Below are 25,143 nucleotides of genomic sequence, written 5' to 3'. Positions count from 1 at the left end.
CTTCCCCTTTTATCTCCAAATTCCTGTCTGCTTCATTTGAGGTGGTTTCATCCTTCTCTCTCTCTTTCTCTCTTCAACACACACACACTTGGATGTACCCTGACACTGACATGTTTCTACTGCTAGATGGAGGTTGTCATGGGAACACATCTTTGACAGGTTTTTTTTGGGGCTGATTTACAGTGAATATACAGAATCTCACACAAGAGGCAGAGGAAGTGCAGACATCGGAAAAGAGGAAAGCAACGTTCATCACTGAGGGACAGTTGAAAGCGTCTAGATGCTGCAGCTGGCTGTATATTTTGGGAGGTTGACGTATGCCGGTGATACATATTTGTATTGTAAGCTGGTTAGGAGACCGTTGGCTGACCGAAGCTAACTTATGAAGGACTGAAAACCCGTGGGAACAGCTTGCTGCAGATGGTTGCCGGGCAACCAGAGAAAACTCTAGGAGGTGGCTGTTGCTGCCCAATAACCATTCTGGCTCTAACCTCTCGATAAACAAGGAATTATATGAATTCAACAAACAAGATAGAACGGGAGAAAGTCCCTAGAAATCCCTTCTTAGCAGATTGCGTTACTTTTGGACAGAATCAGGCGCGTTTATTCATCTTGTTTCCAGTCTTTGTTTTAAGCTAAATTGTTTGCTTGAAAGACAATAGCACCAAAAATATGTGGAGCTCGTAAAGCAATTTTATAAAAATTTTATCATATTTTTTACGCACTATAGCTAACTTCAACTATCTGACTATGCTGTGACTTATTATGATATTTCTACAAAATACTATACTCTGACTTGCATGTAATGACTTGATATATTATAGTATAGTATGATGAGGTTGTATGAAATATTTATTATATTATATTATATTATATTAGGCCCTGTTCTCTTCACAATTTACGAGCATGCAGTTATCTGCTGTGTGTCTTCCGGTTACCTTGACCTCGCAGTAAAAAGCAACCTTGCAACATGAGTCCTGCTAATCTCTCTGTGGTCTGGCAAGGACATGGACACAATTTGTCGGGCCGGGCAACATTCTCGGGGGTCTGGACACAAAGTAATCGTCCATTCTCTCCTGCACTTACCAACCTGAACCCTTTTCATTGAATCGACACCCTAATGTGCAGCAAAAACAAGCAGAAGAAGAGCTGGAAAGAGAAGACGATCTAAGCGGGATGGACGTTGTGGACGTGAGCTGACAGGCTTGTGCAGGCACATTGTGAGTTACCTGTAAGTCAGCAGATCGCCCCTGTGGGCAAATTGTAGTTTGACTTCATGGGAAGTAAAATAACCTGAGACCTGAGCAACACTTCTTTGCTGCTAATTAAGCTACTCCAATTTGTGCATTCTAACATCATAAGATTGAATCAGCAAAGCAGGAGAAGGCAATGCTCACACTCCTTTGGCTCATACTGAACGGGTTTTTTTCCTTATGGTGGCACAGATTTTTTGCTGGTTTAACTGTTTCCATTTTTTGTGCTAAGCTAAGCTAAGCTTGTGGATGTAGCTCGTGAGATATTTATCGACACAAGATTGGATTTGATCTTCTCATCAAATACTCACCAAGAGAGCACAAAGAAGTGTTTTAAAATCCAGTAATAAATAATGTGTAATAGCTACGGTCGTGTTTCATGGTTACCCATCGTTAAGCTTCATAGGCTACAGTTATAACAGGACCATGGTTCAGCCTTGAAGGAACAAGAGATTTCCACATTCATGTTACAGAAGCTATATCCTCCAGGAACCAGGCTGCTTACGGTGAAGTGCTCTTTTGTTTACGTGTGTGCGTGACCACCAGACACGGCTGGATCTCAGAAGTAGGATGGTTGACAGAAAGAGAAGTCTACAAAGAGCCTGACGGCTTAAAGTGTCTCTTCAGACCGAAAACCATCGCAGGCCACGTGAATCATATCATCATCGGGGAGAAAGCGAGAGTGACTCATAGGACTGAAATTATCCCTCTGCTGCCTGAATGCAAAAGCACACATAGTAGAAAAATAAATAACATGGAGAAAAGGGGGAAAAGGATAACGGCGGTGTGCCTACATCATCCATGAAAGGGTAACCAGACCCTCAGGGCAGAGTGGGTTAATAAAAGAGCAAGGAGATCTCCCTGCTGCTGGAGGCCGACTGACGCGGCGGAACGTCGCTCCATAACTGGAACACTCAAACTGCGTACAAAGGTGCTTCATTATTCAATCCACCAGATGTATATTTATCCACACACACACACACACACACACACACTCTTGATTCCTCATTTGTATATTTTCTGGTCAATAATTCATAGTATACTGCAATGATTACCAACAAATGACCTGTCACACACACGGATAACCTAAGCGCTTACTTCCAGCCTGTGATTGCATCCACAAAGCTACAGATGCTGATACAGATTCCGACTTCACCCTCTGCACTTGTCTCACGACTGATTCTGTTGGTTCCACAAACTGCAAAGTTGTGTACGTCGAAGGTGCGACCTAAATATAGGAGAAGGGGTAAGGGAGAGAGAGGAAGAGGATGAGGATCTAACTGGTTTACACCCATATATAACCTGTGCCCCAGTGCCGGCCAGCACATGGTGTCATACTAAACTGTGTCCCCTCTTTCAAACCTGGTTCCGCCCCCTCAGCACTTTACACATTTGCTATAAATAGGCATCTACACACACACACACACACACACACACACACACACTTTTATTTTTCCGCTAAGGTGATTTGAGCTGTGATGAGGCCTCACCTAGAGGCTGGCGTTGTGTTGATGGTGCGCCCAGTGTGCTCTAAGGAGATTTTATTGGCTCACAAAGCGCTCAGCCCGGCCCATCACGGTGAAATACTGCGCACTTCCACTGGAGGCCAAGGGCGCTCTCACCGGGGGGCCGAGGGGATCTTTTAAATCACATGCTATCACGTGCTATCGTGGGCGCGCGCACACACACGCACACACAAAGGCACAGGGAAAGACAGAGGTGCGTACTGTATGTTTACCGTTTATAATATTTAATGTCAGAAATACATTAAGCATTCAGCGTTGTGTTTGCAAAAGGGGATTGAAAAACTCAGCTCAGCTCTCAGTGCTGAGGATCGAACGCTGGCGTGATCATCGATCTCCGCCGGGCCGCTTCGGAATCTGGGAATTAAAAGGTAACAAAGTATAAAACTCCCACACACACACACGTATGAACATGCACGTTGCTTGGTGTTTACGAGCCTTTCCGCTGCACTATGGGAGGATCCCGTTAGATGCAGAGCTCAGTCTCTCCTCACATCTGCCCTATTTTTCACTCCAGCGTCATCTGTTGGGCCTCTCCTCTTTCCCCAAACCCTGTTGACTCTCTCCCTTCTCTCACCCTCTTGGATTTCTCACTTTCCTTCATCCAGCCCCCGCCCCCTCCTCACCACTTGCTAAGAGGTCAGACGTGAAAATGTGAAATGCATCCACACGCCGCCCCGGTGCTGCGGTTACCACCAAATTCTACCACTCTTCCCTTTTCTCTGCAGTTCCTCTCCGGCCTGAGACCACAGAGTGAGAACGCCGTCACAGCCGTGCACCGAGCTGAGACACCGCCACCGCCACGTTTCCCTCAGAAGGGGCTGAAGCTTTCAGTGAGGAATAGATTGTCTGCAATCACAATAACTAACAGGCCCATCGTAACATTTGACCTTTAAGAGGGGGGTGGATTTTCATAAGACAGAGAAGGACAGAGAGACACGGAGGAGGCACCAGGCAGTGAGTAACCATCGGGTTTCATTTAATGACATCTGCATGCGAGTAAAGCTCCATAAGAAACGAAAGTGAGCACAACACCGACCCCTGAACAGCCCTTCAGTTCAAGATAAGTCATCTTTATTGCGTCCTACTAGACATCCTACAGCTCACCCCGGTGCTAGATAGTCCTCTTTGAAACCAACCTCTCTAGCATTGCTTTTGAATGCTGTGAAATGACTTTTTGTCCACGTTCATATTCTTTGGAAAAAAGCTCTGACAGGAATCACAGCAGCTGCAATGCAGCCCCACATGTTACAGACTGAAGAATCCCCCGTCCGGCCCACAACACGCGCTGTGACGTCAGAAAGCTCTTTGTATGCCTGTGCAGGGCTCGCTTCCCGCCCCCGCCAGGCTTACGAGGCGGAGGAGGGGAGGAGGGGAGGAGGGATGGAGGGACAAAGAGAGGAGGACGGAGGTGGGCTTTGAGCTGTGATGTAATGTCATGGAAACGGTGATGTGCGGTGACGCCGTATATCCCACAGGAGCATCGAGCCGCGCGGCCTCCTGCTGGCCGAGGAAAGGCCCCCGTGCACGGAGCCCACACACAGGGGGGTACCCGGCGGGGTTTCGACGGCGCGCGTTTAACTGCAGGGCCGCGGCGATGCGCGAGCAGGGAGTCAGCCGGCAAAGGTCAAAGGCCGTGTGTCACACACACAATGAGAGGGGCAAGGGGGGCGGGGGGTGGGAGTTGGAAACACGAGTCACTGCGAGTCACTGCGAGCACACGAGGGGGCCTTCGGCACGCAGCCGAAAAAAATAAATAATTGTAGAAGCAGCAGGACGCAAGGTCGGCCGTGGTCGGACGGAGAAACTCGCCCACGCAAACAAACAATACTCATTATCTGCTGGTTAAAAGTGTACATGACAGTGAAGTGCTTTTGTGTAGCCGTCTTAAATCAGTGATGATCGAGATGAGTGTTTTTCTTGTGCGTGTAAACCGTTTTTTCACGATTCTTTGGCTGCGGTGCGACCAAAGAAAGAGTCAGAAACAGAGCTGTAAACAGAGAGATGGAATAGAGCACATGCTAATAAAACTTGGTCTTCAGAGGAGACTCTGTCATCGCACAAAGGCATCGAAATCCTATTTCAATGTGTGAATGTATTTTGGAAAATAGACATCCAGCACCACCTGGTGGTTGATATGATATGAGTTAATTATGAGAATTGAATTGTTCCTCTGGTCAATAAGCTTGGATATACTCTCATCTGTGTTTGTCATCAGACCATCTCAATAGATGCTGTACTAGATTGTAGTGACTGAGCACATGAGACTCATATATGATCATGCATGACACATGCATGTAGCTACATAGGACATGGTGAAGAAAGCATACTTCTCTGGAATAATGATAACATGTCATGATTGTACTGCAGGAGAAGGATTTTGTCACTTAAAATTCCCTGAAATCTTTGCTTTGAATCGTTCTGGATAAAGAAGCCAACAACCAAGGTTGCAAAAAGAAATGATCACAGAATCGTGTCCATGAAATTGAGTTTAATAGATTGTTAAAAATAAGGCTATGATGCTGTTTTAACAAACATTGATCAGGAGGAAACACGTCCAGAGAAGCCCGGTGCAACGGGTGAATGGGACCAGTCTCTGAAGTACCGCAGATGAACACACACACACACACACACACACACACACACACACACACAGATGCACACACGGACAAATGTGTCTTGCGTTCAAACTCCTACACATGTACTCTACACACAACCACACATTAGACTCACACCCCACCCAAAACGGTGGCATTAATCTGATGGAAACAGAGGAGTCGTCTTTGTAAACAAACAAACATGCATAGCTTAGTACATTAGTGTGTTGTTCTAAAACCATCAAGTTATTGTTTGCACACCTTGATTTCATGGTTTATCAAAAATGTTCAACATAATTACATTTATTCTTTTCATTTGACCATCATTAACAATCACGTAAACTCATTGGACTATTTTGTTTACAATAACCTGCCAATTTATTTTGCTCATGTAGAAAGTTACATTCTGAACCCATTAGGCTCATTAACAAAGGAAATAAATACTGGAACGGTAAAAGAAAAATTAAAGTTAACATTTTGAAATGGATTGAAGGCCCAACTTTTCAGATATAAAAACTAATTAAGACACCTGCTTAATGAGGGTGTCCTTCTATCTAATGCAGTATTCATCAAATGACTTAATAAAACCGTCCCACGGGAATTCAAAACACAAGTAACGTCCAAAACAAGCAAAAGATACTTAAAAATGTATTTGCAACAACAAAAGAAGGAACGATGGAGCAATCCGGACAGACTCCCTTAGTGCATGACCACAAGAATGTTATTTTTAGTCTTTTTCCCTTATTCAAGTTCATTTCCACAAAGGGCGACGCCCTAAAAATACACACGTTTCCCCTCAAATGCTCACGAGACGTTTGTGAGATTGAAAAAGAAAAACGGTGCTTCTGCTTTCGTCCTTTGGTTCCCGGGGCGACACACAGATAGCTACAGATATTTGTACGTTTTGTTCCGTTCCTCCGGTTGTCAACACACAGTTTTGTAGTGTACATCAGCATAAGCGTTCCCGACCTCAAGCGACTAACATCGAACATTTTAAAGTGCCAAAGAGCTGAAGCACGCAGGAAGCACCAGGCTGGCGGCACAGATTTTCGGTGACGGGTTGGAAACGTCCGAGTTGACACACACACGCACACACACACACACATGCGCACACACACACACACACTTGGACGAGGATGCAGGCTAACGCTAACCTACTCAGTAGCAGGACCCAAACTGCTTAGACCTTTACTCGTGTCCTAAAACATAAACCTGTGTCATTCACTATTAATGCAACTTCTGTTTTATCCTTCGTTTGCTGAGTAAATGCACATGTAATCAACGACTGGTACGCGCATGCAACGTTTCTAATAATTAGACCGTACGGTGGAGTAATTTGTCTCTGTTGACACATTTAATGAGTTTGAATTGAACTTGGAGGGAACCTATTTTGAGCTCAGCGCTAATGGTTAAAATAAGAAAGTTGAATGTGGTGAATGAATACTGACACCTGATGTTCACACACACCAACACACGCGTGGTTTACAAATGGAAAAGTCGCACATGTCTCGTATAAAATATACTTCAATAAATGCAAAATTGCAAAAGCTCTTTTCCTTTTTATCTTTTAACATGTTTGAGGCCGACTTCCATCCGTTACCTGATCAAACTACTTCTTCCAGTGAGCACCGGCTCTCCTACATGCAACCCGGCAGAAGGGAACGCTTGGACGTATTCTTAAGGTTAACATAAACTTACCTAATTCAAATTCATAAAGAACAAACTGTACAAAACATAGACTAAAAATAAGTGTTTTTTTTCCTTTTACAAAGTAGCCAACTACTCAGGCATTAAGAACAATCAATAATACCAAATTAAAAACTTTGAGGAGGACATGCGGGGGTTTGGCGGGCGGCCCTGGCGTTGACACAACAGTCCGATCTCTTATTCAATCATGGGAGGCCGTGACCTGCCAGACGATGAGGTGGCTCTGCTCGGCCTTGGTGGGGGGCGACTGCTGGCCGGCTGCTGACTCCGATAAACCGTCCAGCTCTCCGCCTTCGTCACCTGGGGAGGAGGACGAGGAGTCAAACGAGCAGCGTAGAAGACGCTTGGGCCCTTCCGTACTAGTTGATGCAGCTTCATTGTGGAGGATGCAGCTACAGGAATTCTCCTTGTACTAAGCCTGGGGGAGAAATGCAATCCATCCGACGCCCGTGTTTGATTTGTCCGTTCTGCACTACTGCTGAAACACAGCAGTGCATCGTGAGCAGTGCAACACGATGGACTCCGGGAGGAGGACTTGCTGCGTTTGTAGAAACTAATGGCTCATTTTAAAGTAACAAAAAAAACAATGATTCCTATTTTCACGTCATTACACACTGAATAAAACACGTAATAATATTATGTCCATTATCAATGCATCCAAAATGCAACACATTGGCTCATTAAGTGAGAATGTGCTGCACAAATGAGTCTTAAAAAAATGTAGCGCTCCCGGTTGGCTCCACCCAAGGCAATGCCCTTTGAACCACATCTGTGCTTTGTTGGCTCACCCATTCTGAAGTCGATGTAGCCTTCGCCTCCACTCATGACCAAGCATGTTCTGGGCTCGGAGGTTGCTGCATCAGAGGATTCAGACGGAGGGTCATCGGAGCCCGAATCGGCGCTGCCTGGAGGCGGCATCGCCTGACCTGTGACCAACAAAGTCACCGGACCGTTTTTTTAGAAATGAGGTAAAGCCGTCATCATGAAGCAACTTCTGCTTTTACTCCACGAGTCATTACCGATGCTCGCCGCTTACCCGGCACTGTGACGAAAAACTTGACAGCATCCCGGTGTCCATGGAAACAGAGCTGGGCGTGCGCCATGGAGCAGTACGGCACGAAGCCGCCCTGCGCGCCACCGTCTGAACCGTCATCGCCGTACACCCGCACAGCACTGCCGGGACGGTTTGACGCTACTCCCGCTGTCGTGTTGGCTGCAGAATAGGAATAGTAATAGGAATAAAAGCTACCGACGTTGCACGGCGCGTATTATCCATTTTATACGAGGAGGTCAGTCGTGGGTGGAGGCGGCTGGGCGAAGGACAAAAGAGGAGGCCTTGGGTGAAAAAGATGTCTCTGACGAACGGGCTCATTAGGAACTGTATAAAAAAATCCTCAGCGTTAAAAGCTTATTGAAGAACACACACACACACACACACACTTTTATGCAGCCACACACATTGAGATCTCCTGCGACGCGGATTTCATCCGTAAAAACAAAGCAGGATTATGAGCGGAGGTCAAACGCACACATTCTGTCTCTCAGGCAGCAGAGTGGTCCGTGGGTTCAACTCTGTTTGAGCTCATTGTTGTGGAGAAGCTGAACACTTATTCACCCTACATGACAAAGAAGGATATAGAGCTTATAGTGGTAACTTCAATTAATTCATGTGTTTACTTGAAAAAGCAATCCCGTGTTTTCCCGGGATACCAGAATCTAGCTCATAGGGTAAAAAAAGTTGTTAGACTGCTTTTTGTGAGTTACAAGGTGACTGTAAGACCCGTATCCATGGCAACACAGTTTTCTTTTATACAACAGGTAGCACCTGGAAGGCTAACAAGGTAGTCGTGCTCTGACCAAAGACCACAAAATTCACCAAGTGACGCCTGAAAAGCGCACATATTGTATCTGTTTAACATTCAGGCTCACGGGGCGGTTGCATGGGGTAAACCCGAGGCGTGCGATACCTTCAGACAGAGGGATGGAGACGATGACGCCGTTCCCCGTCCCCACCCACAGTCGGCTGCAGGACACCACCAGAGCTGTGATCCTCACGAATGAGAAGCCCAGTTTACCCGTACCTGCAACACACACACAGCCGATCTTTACCGCCTCAAAAAGACGACAGCGAGAGAAGAGGGCGGGATCTCTGAGGGGAAACATCCAATCGGTGGGCGGGGTGAGGCCAGCGTACCCAACATCTTGCTGACGTAGGGCTCGATGTCCACGTCCTGGAGGTGCTGGTAGGTGTGGGCGTGAAACAAGCGGAGAGTGGAGTCCAGTCGGATGGAGACCCAGATACCGTCACCGACCCAGGCCAGCTGCCGCACCTGACTCTCCTTGCGAGGATGAGCGTCAAACGACTTCTGCTCGGGCGCAAGAGATTAATGCGTTTTTTTCAAACGTCACCGTGAGACACGTTTGACATTTAAAAAAAATAAAGGTTATGAAGTTGCTTAAATGTAACCCCAGCTGTACCTCTATCCTCATGGCCTTGGGCTGGATGACATAGATCTTGTTTCTGTAACCGCACCACACCTTGTCATGGACCACGGTCATACAGCGGATGGAGTGGTGAGGCCGACCCAGATCCAACAGGTGGTAGTTGGTTAAATCCCACTGACCGTCTGCGTGGGAGAAACAAAAAGACTTGAGAGACTGTTGTTTTTTTGTAGATTGCCATCCAACAGTGTGAACACTGAATATTAAACAGCTTCTGATATTCTGGGCTCACCGGCGCCTCTGTGAAATATCGCCAATGTCCCATCGGCCAAAGCTACCAGGACTCTCCCTTTAACGTGCCTGTAACGAGACAACACACTCTTTTCACCCATTTTCTTCCCGAAGGCGTTATCTATTTGGTGTGTGCGTGTGTCCATGAAGAACTACACAACTGACTGCACTCACACTATGCTCAGGATGGCGTCTTTCAGCTTGATGGCGTGAAGACACTTCCTCCATCGAGCCACGGACGAGTGCACATAAAGACTTGAGAGGGAGAGACAGGGGCATGAGGAGTGGACATGATGATCAGCTGCTATATGTTGCTGCTGCCCTCTAGTGGCGGTTGTTCCCACTCACCATCCATTCTGAGCTCCCAGCCACATGGTGGGAAGTGCGCTGCTCATCCTCAGGACTTCATCTGAAGGGTCTGAGTCTTCTGGAAAGGAAGTGTCGCCCTCATGTCCGCAGCCCCTGCATCACAGAGGGTGGAAAATCAGTATTCTGGCCCTTGTTATAAGAAAACAATCAAATAAATATATTCTATAAGCTAAATATCCCATCCTTCTTTATTTAATATGTGGTATCTACAAGGAAAGGAAACGTTAAGGAACCTCTTTTTAGATGCTTAAAAAAAGGAGAGATGATGTGAAACTGAAAAATGATCATTGCCGTTTGCACTTTTAAAACCTATAACTAAACAAGCAATATGACCTCTGCATTCATTACTATGTATTAACACCACCGAAGGGGTCCTGTAGAAGAGCATTGCTCGCCTCTGTGCGTGGGCAGAGGGGGAGTCCGTGGGGCCCGCCCCCAGGGGGTCGGTGAACACATGCTCTGTGTAGATTCCTGGCTGGTTAGGATCCGCTCCCTGGTCCTCCTCTCCCTCGTCGCCCACGCCGGCGTTAGCCTCCGTTGCTTCCGTGGCCTCCTCGGCCGTAGGAATGCTGCCCTCTGCTGGACTGGTCTCTCTGGACAGCTCCACTGTGGGATCACAGGGTGGGAGGTTTGGGTGGATAACCCGTATGAAAACAGTGTGGCCTCCTGGGGGAGCTGTTGAGAAGAACAAAGCCTATCAAAGCATTTGTTTCAGCAGAAGACGGCTGTACCTGAGCTGGAGACGCCACTGTGCTCAGCCGGCTGATCGGTGACACCTGCGATGGCTGTCTGGGGAACGGCGGTGGTCCCCTCCATTGCCGCGGCGCCGTCGCTGCCCGCTGAGCCCACACTGGCCACACTGCCGGCCAGCGAGACTCTGTCCCCTTGGCCGGCTTCCGGGTCTTGAGGTGCCTCTTCACCTGCCGAATAATCAGTCTCCAGCACACCTGTAAAAACAAGCCAAGCGAAAGAATCAGAAAAGGAACGATGCAGTCAGGGGGGGGACGAGGACAAAGACAGAGAACCACCCGTCCCTCCCACACAAACAAACAGTGGGACCACTCGGCCTACCCGGCACGCTGGCAATGCAGACGACGTGGGTGTTGCAGGCGTAGAAGCTGTCAAGTAAGTCAGAGGGCTGAATGACGTCCAGCACCATGACCTTGGTGGAGGAGTGGGTGCTGGTGCACACCCACACCTTACTGGACACCTCATCCTGAAGGATCACTTCCTTCTCCCCTTTCTCCTGATCCTTATGGACACAAAACTAAATGAGAACAACTGAATCCAAACCCGAGTTTGAAGAACTCGCTGAAGTCACTGGATTGAGAAGAGCGATACCTTTAAATCACGTAATCTCACCTTACTCTCCTGCCCCAACTGGTCCAGACTACTCTGAGAACCCTTCGTCTGCTTCATGAGCTCCGGTAATGTCTTTCCCCCACAGAGGTTGACCCCTGCAGCACACCACAGCTGGAACAAATAGAGGAATAAAGAGATGATACGTATCAGATTTAGTATTAAAAAAACACAGCATGCTGCTTACATCCAGGGGGGTATGAAGTACCTTCATAGAAGCATCTTTTTGATCCAGAGGTCTCAGGTATACGGGTACAGGTAGGTTCATTTTGTTCTCCACTTGTCCACCATTTGCCACCTGTCGGGGTCATAGCACGCACATGCATAAGAAACCCCGCACACGGTTACCCTCTGCAGAAGCGACGTGGTCGACAGAAAATGTATTCGAGCAAAACACAGAAATAAACTAGCTTAGAATTCTTTTTAGAAAATCGTTTTTAGCAGCTTTCCTTGAGTTCTGTTCTAACCTTAACTCCCTACCTTGTATTTGCTGGGCAGGCTCCAGCCGTGTGCCGTGACCCGTCCGTCCTCCTTCTGCATGTGGGCCTTGACCTGCCGGTACTGGGCTCTCTTCTGCTCTTTGCGCGATGGCGAGCTGCACTGGTCCTTTCTACAAGAGAAATGTCCTCAGCTTACAGATACTCAAGAAACCCGATTTCCTTTGCTCTGTTACTCACTCTTCATTGAGGAAGTCAAAGGTCTTTGACTTCTCCGTTGGGAACTGGGAGAAAGTGCTGCTCCTCTTCACCATGCTGCCCGGAGGGTTGTATTTCATGTTGGACTGCGGCTCCGCCTTCTTCATAGCAGGCGAACTGGAGGAAGAGCTAAACAGTCTGCTGAAGCTGCAGGTGGCAAAGTTGCAGAAAGCCAGGAGGGAAACAGAGCAGACAGGAGAGCAGGGAAAGAAGCAAGGTAGGGGGTCACCGACCAACCAGACAACCAGGGACACCAACATCTACTGTGCAGTGAGGTAGAGCATGCTGGGAGCCAAAAATAAAGCGTTTCATATCACCTTTGGCTGCAGATGGGCATCGAACATCAATCCATTTTCAAGCAGTAACCAGATTTTGTCTTTATCAAGAATAGTTCAAGAATGACTATGAACTGAATGTGAACAACAAACCATTGAATACATGTCATTCATCGTAGCAGGATGAAACCTGAACTAGTCTCCGGTGATTTACGTGTGAATATTTCTGCTGAACACGTGAGTTTTTTTCTGTGAAACGATCTCTTGATGTCTTCTCAAATGATCCGGATAATACCAGAAGAACCCATCTGCTAAATCTGTTAAAACCGCTTTTCAAAAAGCACACTGATCTGGTTCCACCCGACTTAAGACAGACATGTACGTGTACTCGGGCTGCAGGGGGAACCCTGTCGCTCTCAAACTTCTTAAGCTCTTAAGTCGGAAAACATCAACCGAGGCACACAGCAGGCGGGAGGCGGGGCGGCCCGGGGGCACGAGGAGAGTACTGTACACGCTGGAGCACTTTGTGGTGACAACGAGTGGTGCGGTGCTCGGAGAGAAAGACACATCACAGTAAAATCCATTTCTTTTAATGGGGGGGGGGGAAGTTCTGTGTCAATGAAGGTAAAAATAGAGGTTTGGCCGGAGGGAGGTTGATCAAACAGTCTTTACCTAATGCTGCCAATTCAATTGCACATCCCAAGAAAAGAGAAAGGAAAACGTATTTGAAGACGTCTCAGCTGTCGACGTCGATACGCTGACACGGGTAGTAGAAACAAGATGTGGGAGGACTTACAACTGCCAGATGCTGGATTTCTTTTTCTCTGTGAGTGTTGGATTTTCTCTCGAGGCCCTAAAGAACAAGACGAGATGAAATCACAGTTTGAAGACACACAAAGTGGAAGGACGTCCGATTGTCATTTACATTAAAAAGGACAAAATCTGTTCCGTATTGGGGGGATAAATATGTCATTACTACATTCACCAGTTTGCTTTGTGAAAACCTAAACCTGAGAAACGTTCTTCATGTCTCTTCTACAGCAACAAGATGATCTAATTTCATCACATCCTTAGAAATAACACATCAATGTTACACTGTGAATGTGTTGTTTTAATCATAGATGTTTTCACTGGTGTTAAAGTTTAATGACGAGTTAGAGCCTTTTTTACCCCGTCTGGTAAAACGACACTCTGAGACGAACCTCAATGCAAACAAAAAGAGTGTGTGTGTACACCTGCAGCCTGTTGCTGTGTACCTGATCATCTCCGTCCACCGCACCGCTTCCTGCAGCTCCATCAGCCGCTCTTTGTACTGGTTCCTTTCCATCAGCACGCGGGCCATCTCCACCCGGGTGAAGCGCTTCCTCTGTGCTGTCGGCACATCGCTCTGTGGCAGCACACCAGCAAACGCACACATGAGCACACAGCGCTACGGCCACATCTGGACAGGAAGGTGACAGCTGCGTTGTACACTGTTTGTGTGTGTATATCAAGCACGGTGGGTCCGCCGCAGAATACTCACGTCTTCTTCCTCTTTAGTTTTGTGTTTCGCTTCCTCCATCTCCAGTCGAACCCTGAAAAAAGAGCATTCGTTGCATTCACAAGGACACGTAATGCAGTTGAATCAAAGCATCTGCTTTTTATTGACCTACTTTTTGAGCTCCTCTTCCATCTCTTTATTCTTCTCCTCCAGCTTGGTCTTGGCCTGCAGCACGGCCTCCATCTCTCCCTCCAACATCTCCTTCTCGCAGGTCAACTCGTCCACCTTCAATATCAGGTCTTTGTTCACCACGTTCAGGGCATTCCTGCACAGACGGGAACGAGGACATTCAGGGTCCGCTTTAAAGCGCGTGGCATGACAACAGAGAAACATTTAGTGGTGCACTCACTTTGTCTCAAGCAGCTGAGAATTCTCCTGAATGAGATTTTCAACTTCCCGGCCCATTCCTTAACAGAGAAGATGATGAAAGAGTTTTATTTACATGAAAAACACAGTTTGACCACAACCTCGAGCAACTACAGATTAGGACTCTCACCGGGTCAACTACAACGACGCACACAACAAAAGGATGTGAAACACCTCCCAGTGAGATATTTAGCACCGTAGGGTGACATGAAACAGGGAAACCACCACAAACAACCAGGCACATGTCACATGACCGACGGGGGAAGGATGGATAGAGTGGGTGGGGTCTTACCAATCAAACTAAGGTCTGAGAAAACCATGCAATCCAAGTCAGGCGGAGAGGACGAGGAGGAGAGAGAGAGAGAGAAATGCGGATACAGTTTGAGACAGCGGGATGATCAAAGTGATGAAGGAGCCAGTAGCTGTTTGACTCCACGAGCAAAAGATGTTTCTGGTTCTCTAAAGCTAGCACAGCAGTTTAGAGTAGTACAGGAGAAGGGAAACAGGAAAATACGGAGGCAAAACAAGTCATTCAAGCTGTAAAAAGGAAAAATAGTTAGGCCAACAAAGGAAGCATCAAACAAACATCATCCATGCACCAAACTGTCTAAAGTAGTCAAAAACAGCCCGCTTAAAGGATGTAAGCCTACTGTTATCAAACACAAGGGAGAAGAAGCTGGGAGCAGCAACAATGGCAGAAAGTGAGTAATGAGTATATAAGGAAAGGTTTGAGGTCATACACACCAGAGTACTCCACTGGGGTTATGGGGAAAGGCCAGGGGATGAGACACGGGAGAGAGAGAGGTGATGTTAACACGGGTACACAGCAAAACGGTGGACCACAGCTGGACCACAGCTGGACCACAGCAAGTGGTGGAGCAGCGCAGCCATCAGCAGGAGTTGGACTTAAAACAAGTACGATGAGGAGAGCAACAGCTGTTAGCTCGACTTAGCGGTACGAGGCAGTAAATCTTTTACAAAGATGTATCGCTATCGTGCATCTCGTTTGGCCGATACGACAACATCAACAGTTTCAGTTCCTGAGAAGCAAGTGAGAGAAGTATGAATTTTCTCCATGGTGATGGTTACTTATGATGACATAACCTGCTGCTCCGTTTGGCTTTCTGTCCCACATTATGTGGAACAACAGCACTTTTGCATTTCAGCCTCTGGTGGCGGAAATGCGAATTACAACAACAAACACAAACAAACAAAAACAAAATGTTTTCACAGATGAAAAAAAAGACACAATGTGTTTTTTCCCACCTCTTTCCCAAATGGAAAATTTGGATAAGTTGAAAATAAATATCCTTAAAATCTTTTTGAATTCGTGAGGTGAATACTCAATGAATGAAGACATTTCAAACAGACTATTCCAACACAATCCAGAGTCTGACAGGGTACTTTGTGCTATTTCAGTGCTTAAGATAAGGTGTTTACTCACCCAGCAGGTCGGCCCCGTCATCCACGTCCCCTATGATGTCATTGCCTGCAGAAGACAGTTCTTCAAACAGAGATTCTGTGTTTCGGTCAAACGCCATGTTCTCGATCCCTTTAGTAGGAGTGCTAGAAGAAGAAGAAGTACAGGAAGTGATGCTACGCTACCTGAGAGCTTTTAAAAATGGCCTCCCGGCAGCGAGTTCTTTTCCACTACCTGCAGGGTTTGTATCCAATGACATCCATGTCCAGCTCAGGGGTCGTCTCAATGATATCCTGCACATCTGAGCTCTTCTCATTTTCAGGCAAACCTGCATTGCGCACAGCAGACGCATAAACACCAAAGAGACAGAAGGATACGAGTGAGTTTGCGAGTGAAAAAACCCAGTGTTGGTGCTGAAGACCTCTGCAGCACAAACAAAGACAGAGACGACTGGTGAATGTGACTCTGAGACTTCCATGATCTTTGACCCTACCCGCTGATATGGACCCGGTCCCCGGCGCAGCCCGCTCCTCCGTGCTCTTACTGCTGCCGTCGGAGGCGGTGCTGGACATCGGTGGGGCCGACTTGGAGCCGGTGAAGACCGACAGCTCATCCTGCAATGCAGAAGAAGCTTAAAAACAGCAATATTACACGTGGCGATGCAAAGACGAGGCTAAAACAATGGAACAAATAAGATAAAAAACACATACATATGTTTGGATCACAAAGATAACAACAAAATAACACTGTTTAAAACTATAAAAGGTTCGAGGTTTACTACACACACTATGCACGTGTAGAATAAAAGAATAAAAGTCCAATTCCTCTCAGGAACATTGCTTAGAGCACCTTCATTAACTCTAAGTGAAAATCTACCCCCAAGAAACACCACGAGAGACAGAAACACAAACGGGGAAGTTGACACACAGGGCACAGACCGCAGAGGGGGCGGGGGGGGGGGGGGGGGGGGGCTTCACGCAACAACATCAACAGAAGTTCAACATGAACACATTCCACCCAGAAGATCCTCAAAAACTACAAGAAAGATCACGAAGAAACTGCACACAAAGTAAATCAGCTGCACAACTACACAGACAAATACAGAACTGAAAGCCACTATTTGCACGTATGACGCTACGTTATTGTGCAATGAGAGACACGGATGTTAGTTCTGTGGGAACATCTGCACGGATGAAGCAAATTCACAAAGAAGTGTGTGGAATCTCAACGTCGTGCATGTTAATGGCAAAGAATAACAGAGACCAGATGCAACCACGCTGATAGGGATTTTTTTTTAAAGATTAACAATTAAAATAATTAACCGATTCCATCCGTGACACAGCTGATGGTTTTGTGCACTTGAGATTTGTTAAAAGCCGCCAAACAATGACTCCCTCACACAGGACGTGGTTGCATGTAGCACGATCTAGCGCAGGTGGCCTGTGAAGTGACGGTCTATGAAAGCACAAAGTGAGAGGCGACGCCGTTGAAATGATGAAACAGGGCAGTCTGTGTGTGTGTGGGAAGGGGAGGGGGGGGGGGGGGTCAGGAGGGGTCGGGGGGGCTACTAAAGCCCACACACACGCAAACACAAACAGTGTGCTGTGCTCGGCACTTCCGCCGGTTCGCCGCTCATCCAACTACCTTGCAGTCATCTGCCAGTGAATTCCCCCAAGTAGAGTCCTGCGCACCATTACCCTCCTTTGCCTTGGGGGGGTTGACAAAGTCCAACTGCTTTAGGTAGAGGCAAGGAGGGGGAGGTGGGGGGGCGAGAGTAAAAATGAAGCTCACATGTGCAGAAGCAGTTCAGATGAAATGCATAAGCTACAAAGTGTGCATGTCTCTGATGTGAATGGGTCAGTATCTCACGACAGTGTGTGTGTGTGTGTGTGTGTGTGTGTGTGTGTGTGTGTGTGTGTGAACGGACCAATAGATTCATCATTTATTAAGTTCCATCATCCTCCTTTTTAATAATTTTAATTACATGATGTCCCCATCAAATCGATGTTTTACAACGGCGACTGATGGGAACATTTGTAGGATGGAAACAAGTAGTTGGTGTTTAAATAGACCAGATCATTTGCTGCTTTTCCTTATCTTATAAAAAAAGACATCCTGTACTTGGAGTGCTGTGTCAGAACTGAACACGTTACTCATCGAAGGAATTTGGGAATGTTTGCGTGTCAATAAACAGTGAAGAAAAAGTGTGTATCACAAATACTTAAATATTTAAGAAAGAATAATTAAATGTATTGTACCGGTTACATATACCCGCTTAGAACAGATGTTTCACAAAGAAATCACAAGTGATGCAGCGTCGTTCCTCGAGGCTCCGCCCACTCCCGTAAATAAGCTCGGCGTCTTTGTTAACTCCAAGAGCCTGTGTGCATCTCAAAGCCACTCATGTTCAAAGGGGGGCGGCTCAACAATAGCCGTCCCGCAGCACTGATTACATAAGAACCGATCACGTTCCACAGCGGAGGCATCACTCCCAGCATGCATTGCGCCGCAGAGCCGATGTCCCAGTTTTAACAAAGTATAAAAACAGCTTAGTTCCATCCGAGGGATCATAACCACAATAATGTCTGTATTAAAAGAATGACTCTGGATTCTAACCTGCACCCGCAGGTTTCAATAGAAATCCATCCAGTCTGAACGTGAATACATTAACACGTCAGAAACAGACACGTTCTCATAGTGATCAATGGCTACGGAGGAGGATGTGTGCAAAGAGACCCGTCAGACGCCTTCTAAAAACGCCGAAGAGACATGAGAGCCTCAGCATCAGAGGTTTACTATTTTAGGATCAAAGCCCAAACTCCTCCATCTTCCAGCACTGGCAGGAGGGTAAAAACACTCAGCCAATAAAAAGGGATTAAGAGGATCAGATCATTCCCCATTTTGTGCCTTTGGTTCAGTGTATGTTTTTTTCTGTGAAAAGCACATTTAATCATCACGTGTGAAAAGCATTACCATTTAAAATCATCGTGATTCAGGGTGGAGTTTACCATGTGATCACATAGGATGAGCAAATCACAGCAGGAGAAGGTAAAGAAATACTAAACTCTTCCCCCGTTGCATTTTTACGTCGGTAAATCATAGATTATTAGACACGCTCTTCCTGTCTGAAGGGGTCAGCACTGGAACAAGTCCTCACGCTCCACCTACTGGGACTGAAGCTCACGCCAAGGAGCCGTCCACACGCCTACCTTGAGGCTGGTGTTGGAGCGCGCCGGCTCGGTGAACCTCCAGCCCTCCGTGCCCGGTGTCTCCGCCCTGGCCAGCGAGTCGGGGATCAGCAGAGACGCTCCACCGGGGGACGGGAAGATCCCCAGAGAGAGGGGCCGCTCTCTCCTGGACGGGAAGAAAGAAACATACTCATTTGGTCAAAAGGCGCCAGTTGACAAATGGTGAGACAAGATCTCTATAATTTGTCCCCTTGATAAACGTTTTTTTTTTATCTATGAAAATCTTTGAAAGTGCGACATAATATCTCTCCGGTCGTAATGTTGCTTGAAAATAATTCCCACTGTGCTTAAATTGTATTAAAATATGCTAAATACAGAAAAATATACATCTTTCAATTAAATAAAGAATATAGATTTTTGCATGAATGTGTCCAGGAGGACACACACAGAGAGCGGCACCGGGAAACTCTGGCATTGATGAGAATGTGAATGTTTGCGAGGCATCACGGTCCTTCTATCCATCCAACACGCGGAGAACGCAGCATCAGTACCAACTGATACCTGCCGTGGTCTTACCTGACTCGGGCGACTGCGCTTGACTCCGAGGTCTCACTTATCTGCTGCAATTTGATCCTCTCCACGTGCTCCATGTAGTTATGGATCATCTGCAGAAGTCAAAGCAAAGAACCAGAAGAATTTAGTCATTATTTCCTTCCTAACACCCCCCTCTCACCCCCTCTCACCCCCCCCCCCCCCTCTTACCTCTGAGTGTCGCTGGTGGAGTGAGTTGTATTCTTTCTTGAGCTCCAATTCACGTTCTTCTAACCTGCCAACTGAACCAGAGTACAATACTGCTCAGTTTCAGGACGTGAAAACAGGGACCAAACTGTTCTTGTGAAATATTTGCAGATTGTTTATTTTTTGTTATATCTTATTTGCACAAAAACTGTAAAAATGTGCTCAGGCCACACCCCCTAAACAGCAAATCATCATTCTCACACGAAGAGTTTTGTGCAGACTAAACAAACGAGACATGAGCTTTAGAGAGTATCCAGTCCTAATGCTAAGCTAGGATACCCAGCTGCACTATATCCTATCATAGTGGCCTTGAATCGTCACTACAAAGCGATTTATAAAAACTTTATAAGACATGCTTCGTAACTCATCGGAGTACATGTAAGCGTGCAAAGCGTGCGATGCACGGGGGGGGGGGGGTGTAATCTCTCTAAAATGGGTTTGAATGCAGAGTTGATTTATGGAGTAACAAAACGAGCAAATCCCCCGCTGGCGCGTCAGGTCTAACCTAATCCACATAGAGAGCTCCTCCCGCAGACGGGATACATCCAGCATAAAGCCTGGATACTATCAATTACAGCTGCTAAAGCTTCGCCACGTTGTATGACGCTGTCCTTATCTGTGTGTGTGTGTGCTGGCATTACACAGGTAATGCAGTGAGGTGTGGATGGCTGTAAGGAGTAATCCCTCCTGCGTGTTCGTGGTAGAGCTGTCAAAGTTTGGCAAATAAGTGCGAAGAAGCGGATATTGATTGAATTAATAATTAATTTATCTAAAAAGCTGTTTAACACCAACCCCAGTGAAGACACATCTGATCAGTGTGGGAGCTGTTTTACAGCCATTTAAAGTCCATTAAACATAGTGGCAGACATGTGCTGGGGGGCCAAGAGGGTGAGACATGTGTATAATAAGTCCTCATCATCAGATTGCTGGATGCCTTTTGTCTGAGAACGGCGAGACATAAAGGAGAAAGACACACAACAAAAGGGATTATTCATCCGTCTCTTTAGGGCCACGCCAGGAGAAAAGAAAGCAAAGTCCAAAGCGTGAGAATAGCTTTGAAGAAATCTTATTTAGTGTCACTGCCCATCGTCAGCTGTGGATTCTGTCCGGGACGACGCAGCTGCTGCGACACGCAGTCATAAAGGAATGGTTTACTATTCAGTGGGAGGAGCCATTGGTTGAACCATTTACGGTGTGCGTGAATACTCAATACTCATTGATCTATTTTCCCAACTTCGGTGAATACTTGATGTAAAATGATTCAAGTCACATTTTCCAAAATGTTGAGCCACTTATGTTTGCTTTGTTAATCGTTCTGCTGTTCTGTTATGTTTTTTTTCCCCATTACATTTTTCAACCTCATATATTTAGACAAAGACAAAGATTTTTTTCTGTGATTTTTCTTGACCTAATAAATTCAGGTTGAAAAAAACAAACAGAATTTTTTTTTTTTGATAAACCAAACATTGTGCAACTTTGCTTTGTTAATGTTGCCATTAACATAACATAACATTTTTTTTGTCAGGACATTTTTCATGGACAGATTTTTCCATGAAAATGTTCAAACAAATATTTTGAGACTTTTTTTCTGATGATATTTTTTGACCTAATATATTTTGACTGTTTTTCCATTTCATTTTCCAAACTATATTAGGTCGAAAAATGTCACGGAATTTTTTTTTAATCATTATTTTGTTGAAAACTTTCATGGGGAAAAAAAGTCAAAATGTCAGATCAAAATATATCATTGAAAAAAAAGTCTAAAAATATTTGGTGGAAAAATGTCATAGAAAAAACATATTTGGTTGAAATAGGTCAGGGGCATTTTCTCACAGCTTTGTGTGAGTGACTGAATCACTTTAACCGCCTGTGTTGCGTTGCCACTAGATACCAGATCAGTCATAGTGGGAATCCACTTTTTCCACCAGACCGAATATGAGCCAATCACACTCGCTCCATTCCTTAATCCACCAATGAGATGGGCGGTAATGCAGTGTCGCATTAAGAGGACGTGAATAACAGAAATCCTATAATCCCATTACTGTTACTTACCCCAGCAAAGAGGGAGACAGAGAGTGTGAGTCTGTGTGTAGAGTTGTGTTTCTGTGTGTGTGTGTGTGTGTGTGTGTGTGTGTGTGTGTGTGTGTGTGTGTGTGTGTGTGTGTGTGGGCGCTCACTCTGGTCGGCGTAGTTCTTGATCTTGAGTTCCAGTTGCCGTGAGTGGGACTCCTTTCTGTCCACATGGTTCTGCAGGTCCTTCTTATCCTGCTCATGCGTGTCCTCAAACTCAATGAACTTCTACTCAGGAACGCACACACACACACACACACACACACACACACAAACACAACGAGCGTGGTCAGACTCACTGGCCCTTAATCCCAAAGCCATCAAAACTCATGTAGTCAGATGCAAGATGAAGGGTCAATCCGGTTCGCTTTATTATTTATTGACATATTAGGAAAAAAGATAAGAACTTGAGCTAAATAATGTGTTTCTTTGTCTTATTAATGTGATTAAAAGTTAAAGAAACTTTTAAAAAAGTTAAAGAACTTTTCTTATATGAGACATATTGAGTAGTATTAGATTAATAATGTCATTTTACACAAAGATACATAAGCATTGGAGGGGCAGGATTTGGACTGGAGTTCCTCCCAGTTTCCTAATGGGAGGACCTCTGAGAGTGTGTCAGCGTCCACATCCTGTCCAGCGGATGTTCCTGCCCTTCCTCTTCCTCTGGATGCATGAGGCCTACCGCAGTCTGCTCGGTGGCTGACAAACCCAAATATACTTTGTTCAATGACAAATTACCCTATTTTTCCCATATGCAGCAAAACCATGTGAATCATTTAAACAACAACAACAACCCTGTGGTCCTACTTGATTTGGGGTATTTACACATAAATGAGGCAGACTGTGAATTAGTTTTATTGATGTAAACAGGTGTCGAGACGCCCCAGACTCAATCAGCACCAAATGTAATGTTCGTCATCAACATCGTAAGTAATTTGCACTGATTCATTACATGTCTTTTTCTCCTGATGACATTAGAGCGCAGAGGAAACTGGGTTGTAGTAATAACAGAGCAGGGAGGATGTGATAATACCACGGAATTTACATCCGTGTGAATTCTCCGTCTCGATTTAGCAACCAATCAATGAGCAAGCTGGTGTTTGGTCAAAACCTCTTCTGGTGGAGGTTCCCTTCCTGCTTGTGCGTGACAACGGATCACATGACCTGGAAGTAATGTTCTCCAACAGACTGCTCAGGAGAAGGGGACAAACTGCTCCTCATTTCCAGGGCGGTCCTGAAGCACACTGAGCATTTACTGCACATATGAAGGATACGCACTGTATGCTCGCAGTGTGCAGCATGTGTGCGAGTGTTTGTGTGCGTCCGGCTGTCACGCGGCTTCACTGTCAATGAGTGTGCAGAGACGTCTACGTGTCCACAGCACACTGTCCCCGATGTCCCCGATGTCCTGATGCCCCGAGTCAAAAGAGCAGGGACAGACGGTCTGAGTCTCTCTTCAATTCAAGGCTCATGGCCTGGAGGATGATTCACACACGCCTTTTCACATTTGATACACACAGATCTTCTAATGACACAATCACACACATCAGGGCGTGAGGTTTGCTGGCAGCGTCTGATCACAAATGAGTGACAGTTTTGGTACAAAATCTCTCGTTTAGTTGCGAAACCACTCGATTTCACTTTTAAAAAGAGTAAAACAAAGTCAGCTCACGTCACACGGAGCTTCTAATTGTCTCATCCAGATTTACAACAGAAAGAAAGGTGCGTTAACTTAGATATGGAGAACGGAGAGAGTTCAGAGGTTCGTGTATCGGTACCGGTGAGAAATGAACTAAGAACCAGTATTTAATAATTCAGCTTAAATGATCCTGCTCAGACGTGATCTCATAAAGCCCGAATGTCTTCAGTTCCAACAGCATCCCGAACACAGAGCAGACTTTCTATGGCCTCTACGAGCTGATTGATTGATGGCGTAAGTGATGAATATGGATGAAGTTCTGCACACAGAAGGTCGTGTTGGCGACGACCCCCCCGTCAGTTAAAAAGGTGTTTGACCCTAAAACACAGTGATGTGAGCAAATGATCCCATCGCTTGTGTCTTATCAAACATTATGTTTTACAGTGATACCCCAAAAACGCTGAGTCACATCACCTGCGGTTTCCTCAGCCGGGGTCTGATGGTGTGTGTGTGTGTGTGTGTGTGTGTGTGTGTGTGTGTGTGTGTGTGTGTGTGTGTGTGTGTGTGTGTGTGTGTGTGCGTGTGTGTGTACGTGCCTTTGTTGAAGCAGCGCTAATACACGGAGAGGACCGATTCAGCCCGACGTGACACTTGTTTACATCCACGTCTCGCTCCGTGGCGGGACGGGTGGGTGATGGGGGGTGGGGGTGGGGGGGTAACGGGGGCGCTCACCTCCTCCGCCTGCTTCCTCAGCGCCTTCTCGCGCTCGTACTGGGTGATGAGCTGCTCGTTGTCCTCCTTCAGCAGCTCCAGCTCCACTTCGTGCTCCTGGTTCTCCGCGAACACCGAGTCCAGGTTCTCCAGCACCGCCACGACCAGCGGCATCAGCTCCTTCACCACGTCCTCGTCGTATTTGCCGATGAGCCTCTCGAACTCGCGGTAGATGGAGTTGGCCAGGCCCGACACCCGCTCAGACATCATCGCCGATGTCCCCGGGTCGTCCTGGTACACGACTCCGTCGTCCAGCTCCATGTTTAGTCCCTCTCCCTTCCGCGTCACGCCGCCACCGCGGACACGTTATCGGCTTGACTGCGAGCAGCGTCTCATCCGACACGCGTACCGTTGGACATTGAGGACATTACGCGGCTGGGATGCAGGAGAGACGATACGTGGATGTCTTCCCCCTTTTTCCCTTTACTTGTCCCTTGTTGCTTTCACGGACTGTGTAAAACCTCGTATTTTCGAATTTCACTTGAACGCCAAAATCGCAGTAAGGCGACCGGAAATGTTTTTTGATCTTGTGGGAATAAATCTCATATTTTATTGAACTATAGTGAAACAGCCTGGCACCATCATATGTGTTGTTAATATACCAATATAACAGAGAGACAATTATAATGGAGAAAACTAAAAAATATTTTCGTCGGCGTTGTCTTTTAGTTGAGCGATGTCCGATGGTACCTGAAGCCAGCATCAACAGCTGAGTTGTTGACCAGCTCACGTGATGACGTCAAATCACGCAAACAACGTAAGATTAGTTGACATTTGTGTGGCAAAACGCATAGAAGATTAAAACAAACTCCAATCAAATTTAGGAAGAGATTTTGT

General features: G+C 46.3%; 1 protein-coding gene across 12 annotated transcripts; it reads right to left on the bottom strand.

Annotated features, from left to right (window-relative positions):
• Nucleotides 1–5,252: 5,252 nt before the first annotated feature.
• spag9a (sperm associated antigen 9a) lies at nt 5,253–24,762 on the bottom strand. 12 transcript variants are annotated; one of them, XM_078083907.1, is made up of 31 exons: nt 24,268–24,762; nt 22,001–22,121; nt 19,788–19,858; nt 19,602–19,690; nt 19,047–19,191; nt 17,482–17,571; nt 16,331–16,451; nt 16,072–16,165; nt 15,862–15,983; nt 15,162–15,173; nt 14,401–14,458; nt 14,164–14,316; nt 14,034–14,085; nt 13,768–13,898; nt 13,308–13,364; nt 12,219–12,383; nt 12,022–12,151; nt 11,750–11,839; nt 11,545–11,655; nt 11,254–11,428; nt 10,914–11,129; nt 10,578–10,788; nt 10,162–10,275; nt 9,988–10,068; nt 9,815–9,882; nt 9,559–9,707; nt 9,275–9,446; nt 9,048–9,161; nt 8,117–8,293; nt 7,869–8,006; nt 5,253–7,380 (listed from the first exon to the last, which is right to left on the bottom strand). In XM_078083907.1, the coding sequence occupies exons 1-31, from the start codon at nt 24,565–24,567 to the stop codon at nt 7,262–7,264; spliced, it is 3,846 nt and encodes a 1,281-aa protein (XP_077940033.1). In that variant the 5' UTR covers nt 24,568–24,762; the 3' UTR covers nt 5,253–7,261. The 12 variants fall into 12 exon arrangements, with proteins under 12 accessions (XP_077940033.1, XP_077940026.1, XP_077940031.1 ...); XM_078083900.1 differs by lacking the exon at nt 15,162–15,173 and adding an exon at nt 14,710–14,724 and having other exon boundaries at nt 11,254–11,434; nt 11,524–11,655; XM_078083905.1 differs by lacking the exon at nt 15,162–15,173 and adding an exon at nt 14,710–14,724 and having other exon boundaries at nt 11,254–11,434.
• Nucleotides 24,763–25,143: the final 381 nt, after the last annotated feature.

Source organism: Gasterosteus aculeatus, chromosome 11 (genome assembly GCF_964276395.1).
Source record: "Gasterosteus aculeatus chromosome 11, fGasAcu3.hap1.1, whole genome shotgun sequence".
Lineage (NCBI taxonomy): Eukaryota > Metazoa > Chordata > Actinopteri > Perciformes > Gasterosteidae > Gasterosteus > Gasterosteus aculeatus.
Note: the sequence above shows the minus strand (reverse complement) of the source record. Positions and strands in the feature narration are given on the sequence as shown.

Bases quoted from the DNA above. Each gene is read 5' to 3' on its own strand.
- spag9a (XM_078083900.1), bottom strand. From the start codon at position 24,567: ATGGAGCTGGACGACGGAGTCGTGTACCAGGACGACCCGGGGACATCG. The intron at 10,276-10,577 runs GCGAGCAATGCT...TCTGTGATGCAG, and splicing joins CCCTCTGCCCACGCACAGAG to GGGCTGCGGACATGAGGGCG. The intron at 9,162-9,274 runs GTACGCTGGCCT...TGTGTGTTGCAG, and splicing joins CTACGTCAGCAAGATGTTGG to GTACGGGTAAACTGGGCTTC.